At 43.1% G+C, this 16,804-nt stretch overlaps 1 protein-coding gene across 2 annotated transcripts; it reads left to right on the forward strand.

Annotated features, from left to right (window-relative positions):
• The first annotated feature begins 812 nt into the window (after window positions 1-812).
• On the forward strand, window positions 813-8,757 carry erich1 (glutamate rich 1). Of its 2 annotated transcripts, none has more exons than XM_080850622.1 (6): window positions 813-938; window positions 1,423-1,572; window positions 1,742-1,864; window positions 5,173-5,562; window positions 6,502-6,687; window positions 8,577-8,757. In XM_080850622.1, exons 1-6 carry the CDS (start codon window positions 929-931, stop codon window positions 8,654-8,656), a joined length of 939 nt encoding a protein of 312 aa, XP_080706748.1. In that variant the 5' UTR covers window positions 813-928; the 3' UTR covers window positions 8,657-8,757. The 2 variants fall into 2 exon arrangements, with proteins under 2 accessions (XP_080706748.1, XP_080706747.1); XM_080850621.1 differs by having other exon boundaries at window positions 862-1,167.
• The last annotated feature ends 8,047 nt before the right edge of the window (window positions 8,758-16,804 follow it).

The raw sequence follows: 16,804 nt of genomic DNA on the forward strand, positions 1-16,804 counted from the left end.
TCTTTCCTACTGCAAAATGAACTTCGGCTGAGCCGCACAGAACCCATTAAGTGGGATAGCTGCTGGTGGGTTGGGCATTCATACAGTAGCCTATATGCACGTGAATGCCAAAATACTATCAGTTGATTCCCGTCCCTTTGAGGTCCGTTATAAACAAATGCATGTCATACAACATGAACGTGTATAGACCAAGACTGTTCATGGCATTTAGACAATATCATATAATGTATATTTACGAACAACGCATTCAGCTTGCCAAATTATTCATATTAATAGCATGCCGTGAAACTGATAGCCGACAACCTTTTCATAAAATAGCCTACAAAGTTTATGTAAGCTAATTATCATGTACAAGGTAATGTTTCAAGACCTTATTGAACTTTGCGTACATTTCCAGAGTATGTTCCACTGTCCATGCAATGAACAGATATCCATCGACTCTAAACAAAAAATCCAAGCTTATTAGAGCAATGAGTTACATTGACACAAGACTGCTAAATCGTCTACAGACTTTTCCCAGGTCTGAAACACACATCAATTGCACGCACAATAAATGAGAGTTACCTTTCTCAGCGCTGACATTCTACGTAATTCCAAAATCTCAGGCTCTTTTTACATTGTGGGTACGCCAGGGAAGTTTTGAGAGTATGCAGTATTAAAATTGATGTGCGGTGGTGCTGAGGCTGAACTGCTACCACCTATTTGATATTCCCATCGCGGTTCCCATGCGCTGCTGTCAAACTCGTCCTCACAGCTGGCTGTGTCTGCGCATGTCAACGAAGCTATACCCGAAGTGCCTTCTGAATCCTCTACGCGCCATCTTGAGAAGGTCATAATAAACCGGGTAGATGGACCGGTGAATGTTCATGTTTTGTTTATCGATATAACTTTATTGATAACACGAGTGAGTGGGACATTTTCAAGGCAGATGTTTTTATGTAAGACATTTCCCAGACCTGCATGCGGAAGTTGTCCGCCGGAGTAGCTAGCGGAGATGTTTAGCTAATGTCAGATAGCTATGATAGCTAGTTAACTATACTAACTAGCTAGTTGGCTAAGTTAACATTCAGTCAGACAGTGGCAACGTTTGCTAATTTGAGCAATGTTTATCGAGAAAGAACCAAATTGATGCAGCCAACATTACAGAAATGTCGATAAAAAAAGAGGGTAAGACCTTACATTTCTCACATGTGGCATTAAACTTGAAGCGGCAAACATCCACACGTTTAATAGCTAGGTAGTATTTTGATAAATATCTTCAACTTAAGGTAGTAAAGCTGTTAAATGTAAACGTGTTTACCGGAACGTAGTTATGTACCGTCAGCCTAGACTGCATTTATTGTTGTAACGTTCAAATGGATTAATAAATAATGTGTGCCTGGGGCGACACAATACTTATTTTGTCCCTTTCCTTTTTTGTAGTTTTTCTAGGAAAAGTTCTGCAAAAACTTTACCATGCACCCGCTCAACTAAAGCTTCAGAAAGTTGTCTACCCACCTCCTACTGAAGTCGAGTCGGTTGCTAATCAAAGTTCTGTCATTGCAAAAAGCATTAAACCCGTCATAGGCAATGGTAAGATGAACCAATCGGTCATTCACATAACAGATATTTCTACAGCCCATACTACAAATAAAGTCGCTGAACTAACAGCGTTGCGAACACATCCGTAAAAATGTCTGTTGCACCTGTTTGTGATTCCGTCAGTGGCATTCATCTTTCATCATGCGTACTTCTTTAAAAGGTGATGGAGGAGTACCTGCCTTTACAGGTAGAAAGTTGTATACCGTGCTTCCACCTCCAGAGGGATACAGCGGTGGTGCTCAGTTACCAGTGGTGGACCCTGCACCAGGGAGTGATCCAGAGAGTAAGCAGTCCAGCCTTTACAGGTAGAAAGTTGTATACCGTGCTTCCACCTCCAGAGGGATACAGCGGTGGTGCTCAGTTACCAGTGGTGGACCCTGCACCAGGGAGTGATCCAGAGAGTAAGCAGTCCATTATTACCATACTGTGGTTTATAAGCCCACTACTTCTGTGCAAATTTAAGCAAAGCCTTATGCACACCTTTCCATTTTGTGCACTTGTGAGGGATAGGAAACAAGTTAATGTTTTTTTCTGTTTATTGTTACAAAGACATACAATAAATTGGCGTATTGGACTGAGTAGAGAAAAAACTACTTTTATACGGAAAGCATGTTGAGGTGTGTGATGATGTGTGTAATATAGCTGTGTAGAGTGTGCTGCCCCTCTGATATGGTTCAGGGAAGCAGTGCTAGTCATTGACGTTTTTAGATGCTCTGAAGCACTTCATGCCGTGTACTAGGGGTGCCAATTATAGCAAAAATCACTGTCACGATTACTTTGCTCAATATTGAGATCGCAATCATTTTACATGATTATCATTATTTGTTTTCATTATTTCTCTTGTGCTCTACATACACACACATAGGCCTGAGCCTAATTGATTCGATCTAATCTATATTTTTCAGCTTTTAGACAGCTTCACTTAAATAAATCTGAGCTTCATAAAAAAAAAAGAGTTGTAACTGAAGAGTACTCCTACCTTTCTATGATTTTCGGAGAATTTAAGTGTATCAAAGTGTTTTGATTATCCTGCTTCTCATGCATGCATCTACGATGTCTAGTCATTTAATAGCTAGACTGAAAGGACGTAACTATTGTTAAAAAGGCTACTACATTTCGTTGTCACTTTTATACGCCCCTTTATACAACAGTTAGATCTGGTCAGACAACTTACACATTTCTGATTGAACAAGAGGCATTCCATGAGTGAGTATATTCTGGAACAACTTCACTTAAGACTCTTCACTAGTAGTCACTCCTCATTTGATATACATTGAATTGTATGATGTCAACATTCCATTCTTTCAAAACGAGACAGCAGAATGGCTTTGTTGCATTATTTGTTGCTTGGCAGCTCTTCATGCTGAAAACTCAGGTTGGAACAATTTTTTGGGGTGGAGAATGAATAGACAAAATGAAATGAAAGAAAACACAATCTGGTGTCTTCAAACTCAACTAGGCGGTGGTAGAACTGTTGTATAAAGGCAATGTGACGTGCTTAATTACACGTACTGTCCACAAGCATCATCAATCTTGGATATGACTGCCGCCAGCCAACTGCTGATCGGCAGTTGGCTACTAACAATTATATCTAAGATTGATGATACAAGTGGACTGTAACGTGTAAAGGGCTGTATAAAAATGACAACGAAATGAATGGCTTGTATGACAAAATTGTTAAATATGTAATTGCCTGAATCCCCTTTTTTGGTTAGGGTGGTATAGACAGGGGCATGACCGTATTAGAAAAAGGGAATTGCAATATCAGGATGTTCTGGTGATGAGGGAATGATGGTGTTTGCATGAGAGAGTTTCTATGAGAGCAGGTGGGAAGATATGTGGGCTCAGAATTTTCCTGCTCCTTTCCCTACAGACAGACTTTTTGTAATGTGTGTATGAACAGTGTAATGAACAGTACAGTATAGTGTGACCTTGAATAGTGCAGGTGGCGAGATGGCGAATGGGAAGATGCTGGTTGAACCCCCACCCCCCCAAAACTGGGCTGTTTTGTAGCAGTGCATTTCAGCTTGGCATAAATGAAATGATGACTGAGGCACTGATGTAACCGTGGCTGGTAAAAATAACATTTGTGTTGGGTGCCAACTGACATTTAAACCAGTCATGTAAACAGTTGAATTACTCATGTGCTTTGAACTAGAGGGTGTTCTCACTGAACTGCAGAGCCCACTCATTACAGTATATACAGCAAACGGCACATAGTAAATTTGACATTTTGATCTCAGGAAGATCTTACAGACAGTGTTGCATGCCCTATTGTCCCTCAAATCTCTTGGCTTGGTCTTTGTGGAATACTTTGCTTTGGCCACTAGAGGGGGCTTTGTGGCTCTGTCCCAATCAAAATTTTGGGGGTTGGGTCAGTCACCCCCTGCATTGGTGTATCTTGAAGTAAGCTATGTTTTTTTTATCACAGATAAGATTTAAAAGCGCAGTCCACAGATTGTAATCCCAGACACATTTTGTCAAATTCAGCTAATTGCTCCTCACGTTCCTGTAGCTGTCCATTCAGTGTTTGTCCTCCAAAAAATGTGGTTTCCGTACACAGCCCTGGCTCTGTAAATGGGAAACAAAGCTAGCGGCTGTGGCTCGGACCGAGCCTTAAACCACCCCAGCCAGTCAACAGGGTGCTTCAGGATCACGGAAGGGAGGGGTGTACTTTGATTGGCTGTTGAGCTCAACTAACAACCTATACCAAACCGCGGACTGCATCTTTATGCAGGTATGCAGGACTGCAGGTTTATACTTTCCTGTTAGTATCTTCAGAAGGGTGATTATTAGGATAATGATATTACAACATATAACTTTGTTATAGTGGGAGATCAGGGGTGGCTTCTGAATACCCAGCACTTGCAGAATGTGCTGGTCTGCAAGGTGCTATTGATTGCAGTAGACCTTGCTGAACCTCAGTATTCTCAATAAGCGTACATTATCGAGCCATCACTCCCCATTGCCACCCTCCCATCCTCTCTGCTTTGCCTCCGCCAGCAAAATCGTTTCCTCTATGCTCATTATAATTAGTTTTATGGTAATAACCTGAATAATCATTACCTGCCTTTTTTTTTGTTACTTTGCCAATTTCCATATCTTTTGACAGCAGAAAATTAATAAATAACAGTGGGAACTTTCTCTAGGACACATCAATTATGCAACTCTCTGCACAAAACGACCCATATGGAACCCAGCTTCTTTTTCAAAACACTATAATGATGGTGTTTGTGTGTGCGCGAGCAAGAGTGATGTTTGTGTGTGCGTTGGGTACACATGTGCATCTGCAGAGACTGCTACGATGTTGGTGTTTTAGATTAACTGGATCCTCTCAAATCACGGTCAGTGGAGTAAGTATTACATAAACACCTACTCTGCCTCCTGGGCTTACACATTACCCCCCCCCCCCTCCAATCAAAACATTGATTCCCTTCCCAGTGTGTGGTCCGCCTAGGGTGATATCCTCCAATAATCAACTCGTGCCAAACTCAATAGCAGTCATTGAGAATGCTGTGTGTGATGGACTTGAGTGATGACTTGTTTTTATGTTAATGGAACTGGTTCGTCTGGTGATGTTTGTTCAATCAGACGAGGAGCCCGACGACGTCCAGGAGGAGGAACCACGGAGGAAGAGGAGGAGAAGGAGGAAAGGGAAGGTCTCTGAGGTCCTGGTGAATGGATCAGAGGGGAAGGAAAGTGTCACGGGGTCAGAGGTTGACGCCGCCGCCCAGACGAGCCCGGCGGAGCAGCTCAACAGAAACCAGAAGCGGAAGCTGAAGAAGAAGCGGCACAGGGAGAAGCTGCGAAGCCTCGGCCTGGCGCCACAGGCCTCCGTCGTAGAGTTCACCTACCAGCACAGGGAGGATGCAGAGGCAGGAGAGGACGAAGCAGAGGATGAGGAGGACGAGTGTAAAGATGAGCAAGCTGCTGAGGTGCTGGACTTCCTCCAGACCACACTAGAGACCTACATCTCAGACAGTAAGTTATTTATTTCTCTTTGCAAACTTCCTAAAACCTGTGAAGTTTGCATAACAGCATGCCCTTACATAATGTAGATATACCAGCCACTGCTGCGTGTGATAATTGCTACTATGCGACAAACACTGATTCTTCCCCTGTAATTTATTGTGTGCGTTTTCCGAGAACACATCTATTAGCAACTTATGTAATTAAAGCTGTTACTACCCACATAAGGTAGTGTTAGGATTTGATTATATAAGAAATTCTGTACACAATATTTATTACTTATTGCAAAGTGACTGAGAGTGAAACTTTGTAGTGATAGAATTGTTGGTTAGTAAGTAAAAGCATGACAAGAATTGAAGTGTGCAGCGGGCTGTCGTATGCATGTGGTTTTGTCTTGGGAATACCCAGAAAGCCTTTCATCGCCCACTTTGATCATCCTATGGATTGGAGATGGTGTTGCGCGTTGTGTTGCGTTGTGTTGTGTAACTTTAAATGTGTTTAACTTTAAATGTGCCTCCGGTTGGGAAGAGAGGAAGTGCATTGGTTCCAGGGCTTAGTGCTCCTCCTTTGATGAGAGCAGAGATCCAATGATCCCTGTGAAAACCTTCCCTCCCAGACTCTCCCGTCCCCATGGGACACACATGCATCAGGGATCATCACTCTCCAGGGACTGCTAGGCATCTTCACGTGTGACTCACACTAGGCACAAAAAAAAAACACATCATGGGATGCTATTTTGAGTCATCTCCTCGCTTGTGCTACATGAAGCATAAGAATCTCTGGCGATTTGCTCAGATATGTGCACTTCACAAGCGGAATGGCCTGTGCAGCTAAATGCTTGAGGCTACATTTGTTTATCCAATCAATGCTCTGAAGAGGTGCTGTGTTATTTTTCCTTCTGCCTAAATCCCAGGCCTCTCTCTCTCTCTTGATGTGTGGTCTCAATATCAGGTTCCTCTCCTGAGAGAACGCCCCCTAGTGGTGTAGACGCTCTTCTCCGCAGCCTGTCTGACAGAACAGCGCCCCCAGGTGAGCTGGCTCGTCTGTGCGGCCTGAAGAAGCTGGTCCGGCAGCGCGACGCGGAGGAACTGAGGCGGGCGCTGGAGGAGTTCCAGAGCAGCACGGCCATGCCTGTTGGTGAGCCCCACTCATACCCCTTTCCCCCTCTCTCTCTCTCTCTCTCTGTCTCTCTCTCTTTCTCTTTCTCTCTCTCTCTCTCTCTCTCTCTCTCTCTCTCTGTTTACCTCTTTCCCACTAAGAGACAAACGTGGCTATAGCCACTGCCATAACTGTAGCTGGCCGTGCACTCACCTGTCTAACCTCCACCTGGAAAATAACGTGTGAAATGAGGGATGGAAAGGCCACCTGGTGGGGGTTGTGTGTCATGCGTGGAGGCCAGTTTTATGTTGACTCACATGGATGTGGGATTAGCGCTGCTGCTTGCTCATGTGCTGCTGCGTGTAGGTGTTTGTCTGTCTGTCCCTCTGTCTGTCTCTGCCTGTCTGTCTGTGTGCATGTGTCTGCCAGGGTCAGGTAAGATTTGGCACTCTGTAAGAGGATCAAGCCAAGTGCTGGCCATACGGTCGTGACAGATTCAGGACACGCCCAGGCAGGTGGCCATGGTGACGTCCGGCTCACTGCCTCTGTCGCCAAGACAACGTTAAGGAAAGCGCTCACAGACAATCCGTTCCCTCAATAGACCAGAGCTATTTTTTCCACACCACCTTTTCACATCATCATCCACCTGTTCCCACAGATGAATGCAGTTAGGTTGATGACAGTTTAGGTTCAAATCAAATGTCCTGATATCAATATCAAAACAATTCTATCTAGTTAAAATTAGATGAAGATAACAATGTAGGTCAAACGTTTTACTTTGTCCCAGGTAAGAGAAACAATTGTTTAGAACCGAAATGTTCATGGACTCAAAAAGCCTTGAATAGTTATCTGAAGTGATAGATTTTTTCCCTCCCTCACGCAATTGAACATGGCAGTTCCAAGATTATAACTCGTATTGCTCTCGCATTACTGTCAGAAGCTGGAGCATAGATTTTTGTAAGTAGGTCAGACGTCATTACTTAAAAAGTAATTTCAGACTGTTGCAGCTGTGTGTCTCTTGTCAAGTATGATAAATGTCAGCACTCTTTGCAGTGGCACATGAAAGCGAAGACAGAATTGTTGAAATTGATCGTTGCATGTTAGGATTGCGTTATCTCCAGTCGATGCACCCAGAGGTTCTCATGCCAGAGGAGCCCCTAATTTACAAGACTCCATATTACCATGATCATTTGTTGACAACTACAGAGTTCAAATCCAGGTGGTGTGTGTGTGTGTGTGTGTGTGTGTGTGTGTGTGTGTGTGTGCGCGCGCTATTTGCTGGATTGTTTAGTGAGGTTATGTTGTGGAGGAGGCTATGAATTTCTTATACCATCATTCCCATGGCTAAACTCAGTCTCTCCAGCTGAGGCCTCCCCCTTCACTGTAAGCAGGCGTTGGCCCTGCCCGTCAGCGGCAAGGCCCTTGTACTCGCTTCTCTTCACAGCTCACTGAAGCCTCCCTTGTAGAGGCTGAATCAATAGACTCCAAAGCTGGAGTTGGAGCCCGAGCCCAGACTTTCAGCCTTGGAGGGAACTCCAGTGAAGGGCGGTGAATTTTCTTCAATCACTTTCACCCACAGGGGAAGGCAGCTTTTCATTCTGACGTTTGTTTAAACAGACCTGTCAAGATTTCTATTTTTTCTTTTTCCTTTTTTTTTATGGTCCTTTTAGAGTTTGATTTCTCCTCACTTATTCATCTGTATTGGGGGGGGGGGGGGACTGTGTAGAAACATGCAAGATAAGCCTGTCTAAAGTTCTGTGCAAGAGATTAAATATTATGTACATTGCTGGCACAAATGGTTACTTGTGAAGTGGGAGGATTGTTCATTGTTGTTCTTCAATTGATACACCCAGGTTTTAGTTGAAGGGTATATTGATAGGAAGCACATATGCTGGAAATCTAATGTCGTTACACTCTTTGTTTTACAGAGGAGGCTTCTGCTGTCTGCACTCTCTTTCACTATTGGATCACAGACATTTTCCCTTTGGGGGAAGTCGTGAAGACCTGAGACATCAGTTTCACTTGGCAACAGGGCGCCCTTATCTATAAAGGGAAAACAGAAATATATGTATGACCTGACAGATGATTTGTAATAAAACTTGATTTTCAGCAATGTCTCCATTGTTTATCTTTAAATAATATTGTATTTAGTATGCTATACACTATTATTATGATGAAGGTGCAATTCACCTAATTACTTTACGGGACAAGGTGCTGTTGAGATGCCACATAGAACTAGTCTTATAATCATCAGTGAATTGTACTGAATCCAAGCCATTGAAGTCTTGGTCAGCACTATGATAGCATTATTGATTATATTATTGATTGATTATTGTTTATCTTTCCACTGTAGGTCGGCTGGTTTCAATCTCCAAGCTAAGCCTTCGGCTCCTAATTGCCCAGACAGTAAATGTCACCAGTCGGCTCTAACCCTCTGGCTTACTCTGACATGACATTTAGACTTTGCAAACAAACTTGACCATTCACCAATTAGTACCCTTCCACAGCACTGAAATAGCCCCATTTTCATTTCGTCATCTTCGGCCAAGCCGAGCCCCGTCAACATCCCTGTAATACTGAATTTGTTTTTCTAAACTCCTCAATCACAAATACTTTTTGCTGCAGTGCTATTTCATTCATGGGACCACTTGGATGTACTTAGTTACTCAGGCTTAAAAACAATAACAATCTTTCATTCACAGCACACCATAGATGACCTGCTTTGTGAGAGAGTCCTTGGTAAGTGTGTAGCCTTGGAAACAGAGTGGCAAACACTTAGCTAGCTCTGTTTAGCACCAGGCTTAAGCTTCTAATTGTGTGCCCTGACAACGTAACCATGGCAAGGAGATGGTGCAGGTAGGCCCTTTATGACCCAGGGATTTGGCACGGCTCAGGTTCAGACAAAGTGCCATTTCTGTGCCAACACGCACTTGATGGGATTCTGGAGCGGGTACTGGTTTGGAAGGAAATGCCCTGGCTGGGTGGCACAGCAATGGTCATTAAAACAGCAATGAATCATTAAAACATGCTCTGCCATCTGTAGCTTCATTGAGAAAGAGGCAGCAGGTGTTTGCTGTCTCTCACCCCAGCACTACTTAAAAAGGGACACAGTTCGTAAGTGCATGTACTGAAATATACAGTACCGGTATATAGATTAATATGTAAATGTGTTTGTACACACACACCCAAACAAATTTACATTAAGTAGTGTATATACAGTATATACAAAGTTGAAAATGGGGAAAATGTGCCACCTTTCACCATCCGTGTTAATGGGTTGAAAAATAGATGACATTACCAGCATCTCTCTACAATTAGACAGCCATTTCTCTACCGCACTTGGGTATTCAGTAAGAAATAGAGAACAACAGCCAAAGTGCTGTAGTACCCATTTGGCACAGAGTCTTCTGTAAGGACTTTGCTGATGACCTGTCCAATTCTCTCACATTAATGAGAGCCTCTCATTAGAAAAGCTGAAGCCCCTGGCCAAGCACGCTGGCCAGTTATCGTCCTGTTCAGCAGCTGGTGACTATTCATCTCTGCATGATAGGAGCCTTCTTACTGTGTGCAACCAGCTTGCTGCCCTGCTCATTTGGATTGGCAGAGAGTGCAATGAACTTAGCTTTACCTTCTACACAAGAATGAGGAGCATTCTGTTGCAGAAAATGCTTGTGTTTTTTCAAGTTTGGTATTTGACTGCGCTGCTGAGAAGAAGTACGCACAGAATACAGACTAGCATTTTCAGTCGCCACAATGTGCCAACTGTTACTATTGAAACCGTATCTCAACATTCACCGTGAAGTCCACCCACACACAGCAGATGTGCTGTGAGAATCAGAATTGTAGAAGTAATTACATTCAAAAACAACCAAAACACTGCAGGCCAAGCTGAATATGAACCACAATAAGCCTTGACTTAATGACATCAGAATATATGTCCTAGGTCTTGAGTTTTACTGCACACTGTAACGCAGACACAGCGAAATACAGATGCTGCTGAAACCTTCCCTTTGGGGCCTCAGAGTCAAAATATGGTTGTTAATAAAAAAGGAATGATCTTGTCTTTCTGCCATGACTGCCACTGTGCATGAGAGTCACACTGTGAACATGCTAGCTGGTTGTCACCCAAAGTGATAATTATGCTCTGTCTGCAAGACTGTTTTTGAAATGATCTGCCAATCGCAATTCAGCTGATCTGTCAAATGGCATTTTGTTTTGTTTGTTATGACTCACAAGGCCCTCGTGAGAAAGGAGCCCTCAGAAAAAGAGAGGCTGTGTTGCAGCTTCATTCCTCTATTGACTTTTCATCTTTGAGCAGAGAGCACATCCTCAGGCTCATCATCCGTGTTAGGCGAGTGCCTTAGAAGGGAGACTCTAACTGGCAGAGGAACTGGGAGCATGGCGCTTGACTGCAGCTTATATTAACGCTGTATAAAACAGATTTGCTCATATAGGCTATTGCTGACACTTTCAAAAAGCGGTTTTGTACAATGGTCTAATGCAAATAGATTAAACAGATAGATTAAAGTGTGGATTGACATGTAAACTCAGTGGCCTCCTTGTTGCCATTGTAGTGCTGGGTATCTGGTCGCCTGGGTGATGCCAGAGTCCACTGAGGAGAATGTTCTAAAAATCCAAAAGCTGCCTCATTACCAGGACTGAGCTTCAGAGCCTGGGGCAGAACCCGAGACAAGAGGATATTAAACCTCAAGGAACTTGCTGAGCTTGCATGAGAAGACACTGCTGGCGTCTGCACGAAACGGAAGAAGTATCCCAAACTCTGCGTATTTTGCCATTTTTTCCCCCTCTCTTTTAGGCACCTCAATAACACTGATTATGTGTCTCAAGGTCCCACCTTTTTGACTTGGCACCATCTTGAGAGAGTGTTTCAGGTCAATGTGCCCTCTCTTTGCCCTGGATCACTGTTTGCTAATTTATCTACAGCCAGTTAAGGTAAGCGTCCCAAACACCCAGCACCCCTGCTGTTTTATACAGCGTTAATATAAGCTGCAGTCAAGCGCCATGCTCCCAGTTCCTCTGCCAGTTCCACCTTTAATCCTTTCCTGGCTGTGTCCTGGTGGGGGCTTATGTAACCAAGGATAGGCTTTATAAGTACCTCAGGCAGTTCATCAGCCAATAGACAGATCCAGTCACTCAGGCCCTGTCCTCAGGCAAGCCCTCTCTCTTATCCGTCAGGCCCTGGAGTGTGAGGGAAAGAGAGAGGGTTACGAGGAAGAGGACCTCTGTATGAAGCTTGGCACCTTGTGGTCCATCAAACAGGTCGGCACCCTGGAGCCATCGAAGATGTTTTTCCGCCTCCCGAGGCTAACTCCTCGGTACATCCGATATCTGCAGGTGAGCAGCCAGACAAGAATTATCACCAGCTTAGAGATAACTGCTTCTAACACATTTCATTGATTCCTGTGGTTGTCCTTACTTTTTTTTTTTTTTAACTGCAAGTACTGTTGAACTTGCTGTTCTTATCTCAACATGTGAATACCCTCAAGGGGAACTTCAGTGTTGCCCAATTTGTCTCACATGAACTGCTCAGCACCAGGTGCAGACAGGTTCATTATCAGTTAATCAAGTGTGACTACATTAATTGAAGGTCTTTGTTCCCTATGTTCCCCTTCTGGGGGCTGCGGAGAGCTGGATGAGTGGAGTGATAGATGCAGTTATTTATCAGCATGGCCTCTAATGACTCCAGAATTCCATTAGTGCTCTCTCTTTCTTTCTCTCTCTCTCTTTCTCTCTTTCTCTCTCTCATGTTTCTTGTGAATGTATGGTGGAGAAACTTTATGGGGTAGAATAAAATAGCACTCTGTGTGATCCATTTAGTTGTGCTGTAGGGGATTGCTTTGTTGGCGAGTGCTGAGAGCTGTTCAAGGAGAACTCTTGCCACCTAAATCTCCATTCTCCAAATGAAGATTCCTCTTCAAGTTCCTCTGTGCAAAGAATATTCTGTGAAGTTTTTCAGTCCATAATGTGTGCTTGCAGTTGGTTTTAATTAGCATATACATTAGTATTTATCGCATGTGTGAGTGTTCATGAAATGGTTCCCTGAGTTTTAAGCGCAGATAAATCAGAGAGCATCAGGGAAAATCTGGAGCTGGATTCACAGTTTCATGACGTGTCTCCGCTCCTTTCTCCTCCCTAGTCTTAATTGCTGTTTTAGGGACTCTTAGGAAATTGCGCCTCTTACAAAATAAGGAAGACTTTGTTGGTCAAAGGCACTCATTATTATTTGGTAATTGTATGGTTGCCTCTACATGTCATTGTCTGTGTTTATTCTGTGGCTAGATAATTGTAGATTACATTGCGTAGCAAATTAAATAACTGGCTTTTAAACAGACTTCTGTAACACTGCCGTAGGCCAGGAATTATGTTTTTGTATTTGTTATGTTTTTGTCTGACAGTAGTCAAATGCAGCAAAGGAACATTTCTACTTCTGATCCCTATAGTAACAACTCCTTGTCTCCTGCCCTCTCTCCAGACACATGCAATGCATTCTGTGGATGTGAAGGCAAGAAGCTTGGCTATTCCCCGCATGGCTATGGTGCTGGGTGCCCTGGGCATTGGAATGTCAGGGTATAGCTCACGCCAGCTTGCCCTGAACCATAGCCCATCCGCCCGCGTGCTGCAGTGGATGGACGAACCTGCTGGTGGCAGACCCTTGGCTGCCCGGGGCAGATTCCACACAGCAGCAGTCGTACCTGGTCTGGAGCAGCACCTATTTCCTGTCCCAAAATCACCTTAAGCACAGGTTTCCTGACCAGGAGAGACAACATAGGTTGTACACAAACGTTCAATCGTCTTTAAATATTTTCTGCAATTTGGTCCAGTTTAATATCCCTCTAACCAAAAAAAGAAACCATACACTGTCACCTGGAATGAATTGAGCGTGCAGTTTGAGGGGGGCCAGATGAACGATTCACTCTGCTTTATGGCGGATGTTGTTTCGGGATTAATGACATTTTGAGACTGGGTGCCTTTGTCAAGCCTGAAGAGTTCTGATGGCTGTTGGCGTAGCTGCCATGTGCACAGATTGCTAGCAAATTGCTCCACTGGGGCGGGCTGCCATTCCTGGATGTTGGGGAGCTAGTCCACATTCAGTGCTTGCTACTGAGTTTAATGAATGAGGATTCAGAGCTGCTGGCAATTGCCCCATGGAGTATTTCAATCTGTCCTCTAATGAATCTGACCACTTCAGAGACACTCATTTGTCTCTGATCTGTGAGAGAATGGTTGCGGTTTTGTTTATTTTTCTACAGAATAATTACACTGAGGAAAATTAAGGTTCTCTCAGGTAATGGGGCCTTTGGTGAGCCTATTTTCAGACAATACAGTAATCAGTTCAATGACACAGTTCCATACAAGGTTTGCTGTGCAAACAACTGCAATGTAAACCCTGTTGCATGAATAAAGAGCCTTTTAGATTGCGTCTCTGAGGTCTTTTTTTAGCAGTTGCTTAGATGCTCCTGGCAGACACGGAGTTTGCGCAATGATGGATCTATTCACTAAGCCAATTTTCTCAATGGGGATTAAGCCAGGTGGAAGCTCTGTGAATTGACACACATTATTATCATCTGATGCTAGTGTTAGTCACTAAGAGTGGGAGAACCGACAATAAGCTGTGCCACAGAAAGAGACAAGCATATTTTCTCTGGAAATGGCAGTTTATGAAGACATCAATGGGTCTAGATGACAATATATGGTTCACTTAAATGTTACACATAACATTTCAGCACAGTTCAAATGCCAGATGGTAGTGCTTAATGGGGTTTAAGTGACATAATGAGGCACAATATGACACATACATAAAATATCAAAATAAGATCATTCTTTATTAATCCCACAATGGGGGAATGTACAGTGTTACAGCAGCAGAGGGAATAGTGCAATGACAAGAAGCATTAGTGAAGAGAGCAAGATAAAATAATAAAAGCAAGTGAACAGACAGCAAGATATAATTATGAGAACAGGTGATTTAGTAGAGGATCCTGTCAATTACTGTTTCTTGTGTGCCATTTATAAAAATGACCTGAATTCTGACATAGTACTGGAATAAATCTAATTAATCAAAATACCTAAAACTGAAGTGTAAAATCACATCACAAAGCCACACACACACACACACAGTCTACACATAGTCTGGAACCCTCTTATAGTCATAATCCTATTTCTCCTTTTCTGGAGCCAACTGCACGTCTGCCAAGTGTGACCGGAATTGTTGGGGTTCCTTAACGACAGCAGATTTAGCGTCTGTAGGTCACCATTACTGCGCCCTAATCCTCTCAGCAGATGTGATAATTGGCCGTGCTCACGCATGAGGGGCTCCTCTCTCACCCAGTAGCTCCGGCAGATTCCTGTGGACAACCAAACTGGATCAGGCAGGCACTAGCCACTTTAGGCAGGGAACCTGTCGCTCCTCTCTCTCTCTCTCTCTCTCTCTCTCTCTCTCTCTCTCTCTCTCTCTCTCTCTCTCTCTTTCTCTCTCTCGTTCTCTCTCATTCTCTTTCTCTCTCTCTCACACAGTCACTCACTCAGAAATGCATATACACAGGACCTGTTACAAGTCCAAGTTGATAACACTGTCTTACCTGTGAATTACCAGTGGCAGTGACACCCTTATTAATGACATTCATTAAAGGATTCATTATTTCAGACCATTGTCCTACAAGTCGATTTTTTAAATATATCAATAAGCATGCAACTGGTGATGCATTTCCATTGGGGGAAACAGTGCAATTCAGATCAACTCAATTCAAGTGATCAATTCTGTGCATTCAGGGCATTTTTTTCAGCTGTTACCTCAGCTTCATGAAGTCCAATTCCAAGACAATAAATAATTAATGAGACAGAATTGGGATTTTACATTGCATGATATATAGTGCTACAAAATAGGTGTGAGAATTCCTAAAAATGATAGGGAAAGGTTAAGGTCTGAAGTGAAATAAGCCAGCAGAAACGTATTGTGGTGAACCTAGCTGAAAGACCTACAGCCAAGGTCCTACGCATCTATGCCGTGCTAACGGTCCAAACATACCCTCTGCTGATGAAAAGTATGTACTACAATACTAACACAGAAACAAGGCGTTAGAATGTGGTTAGAAAAAGTTGCCTTATTTTAGATAACATCCTGAACATATTAAATCTTAAATTCCTTGAAAGGCTTAAAATATATATTGAGGCTTGGGGCCTACAGTTGCAGACACAGTCTCGAGGGCCAACTCTAGATGTCGTCCTTTTCGTCATTAAAATGAATTATCTGAATCCCCAATGTGTACTGTTCCGATTTGGTATTTAGCAGTAGCCTAAAGTTGTTTACGGATCCGCAGTTTTCAGATAGAATGGTGTTGATCTTAATCACACTGGGAAGCATTTAACGTTAGAGAGTCAACAAGAGACATGCAGAGGGAATGGATGTAGGAATTGCATTGCCAAGGAATTCCTAATTTCTTCCAAACACTTCTTATTTCTTTTTTTTTAGGTTGCTTACAGTAAAATATGTTCAGATGTAGTCACCACGTAAATCGATCTTTCTGATCATATAAGGGCATCAGGGCGAAATACAGTGTTTTCCTTCAATTCGTTACCGCAACGTTTAGAATATGTGCGCATGTGACCACTCTTGGTACTGCTGATATAATGTTGCCTAGTAGCGCTTAAGCACCATTTAATTCAACGTCACTTCACCTCTGTCAGTAAGGGAACTATACCGTCTGTGCCTTGACACGCGCCTCGGAAAAGAAGTGAGGGGCAGGGGGAGCTTCGAAGAAAGAAGTTTAACATTACGATTGGTTCAAGTTCGTGTGGAATCATAGGTGTTTGTGAAAAGGTGTGTACTTGATCATGTAAAATCTTTAAAACTAAATAATTTGCGCTTAACCGAATGTAAAATGTTTTGAATTAAGTATCGCTCTAACGACCGGCTTGGCCGGATCTTTGTTGAACATTGAGCATGGGAACTCTGTTCGTTTTCGACATTGTAAAGTTAATGAAAAAACGCTGTTTAAAATTACTTGCGCGAAGGCGCACCAAACTGGAGCCCATGTAACTCTGGATTGTCGGTGGAAGTTGTGATGACTTTGTGGAACTTTTTTGTTTTAACTAAGGTAGGCTGTTTATAGCAGACGATGAAGGGGGGTATTTAACT

The sequence above is a fragment of the Sprattus sprattus genome (assembly GCF_963457725.1).
Source record: "Sprattus sprattus genome assembly, chromosome: 13".
Taxonomy (NCBI): domain Eukaryota; kingdom Metazoa; phylum Chordata; class Actinopteri; order Clupeiformes; family Clupeidae; genus Sprattus; species Sprattus sprattus.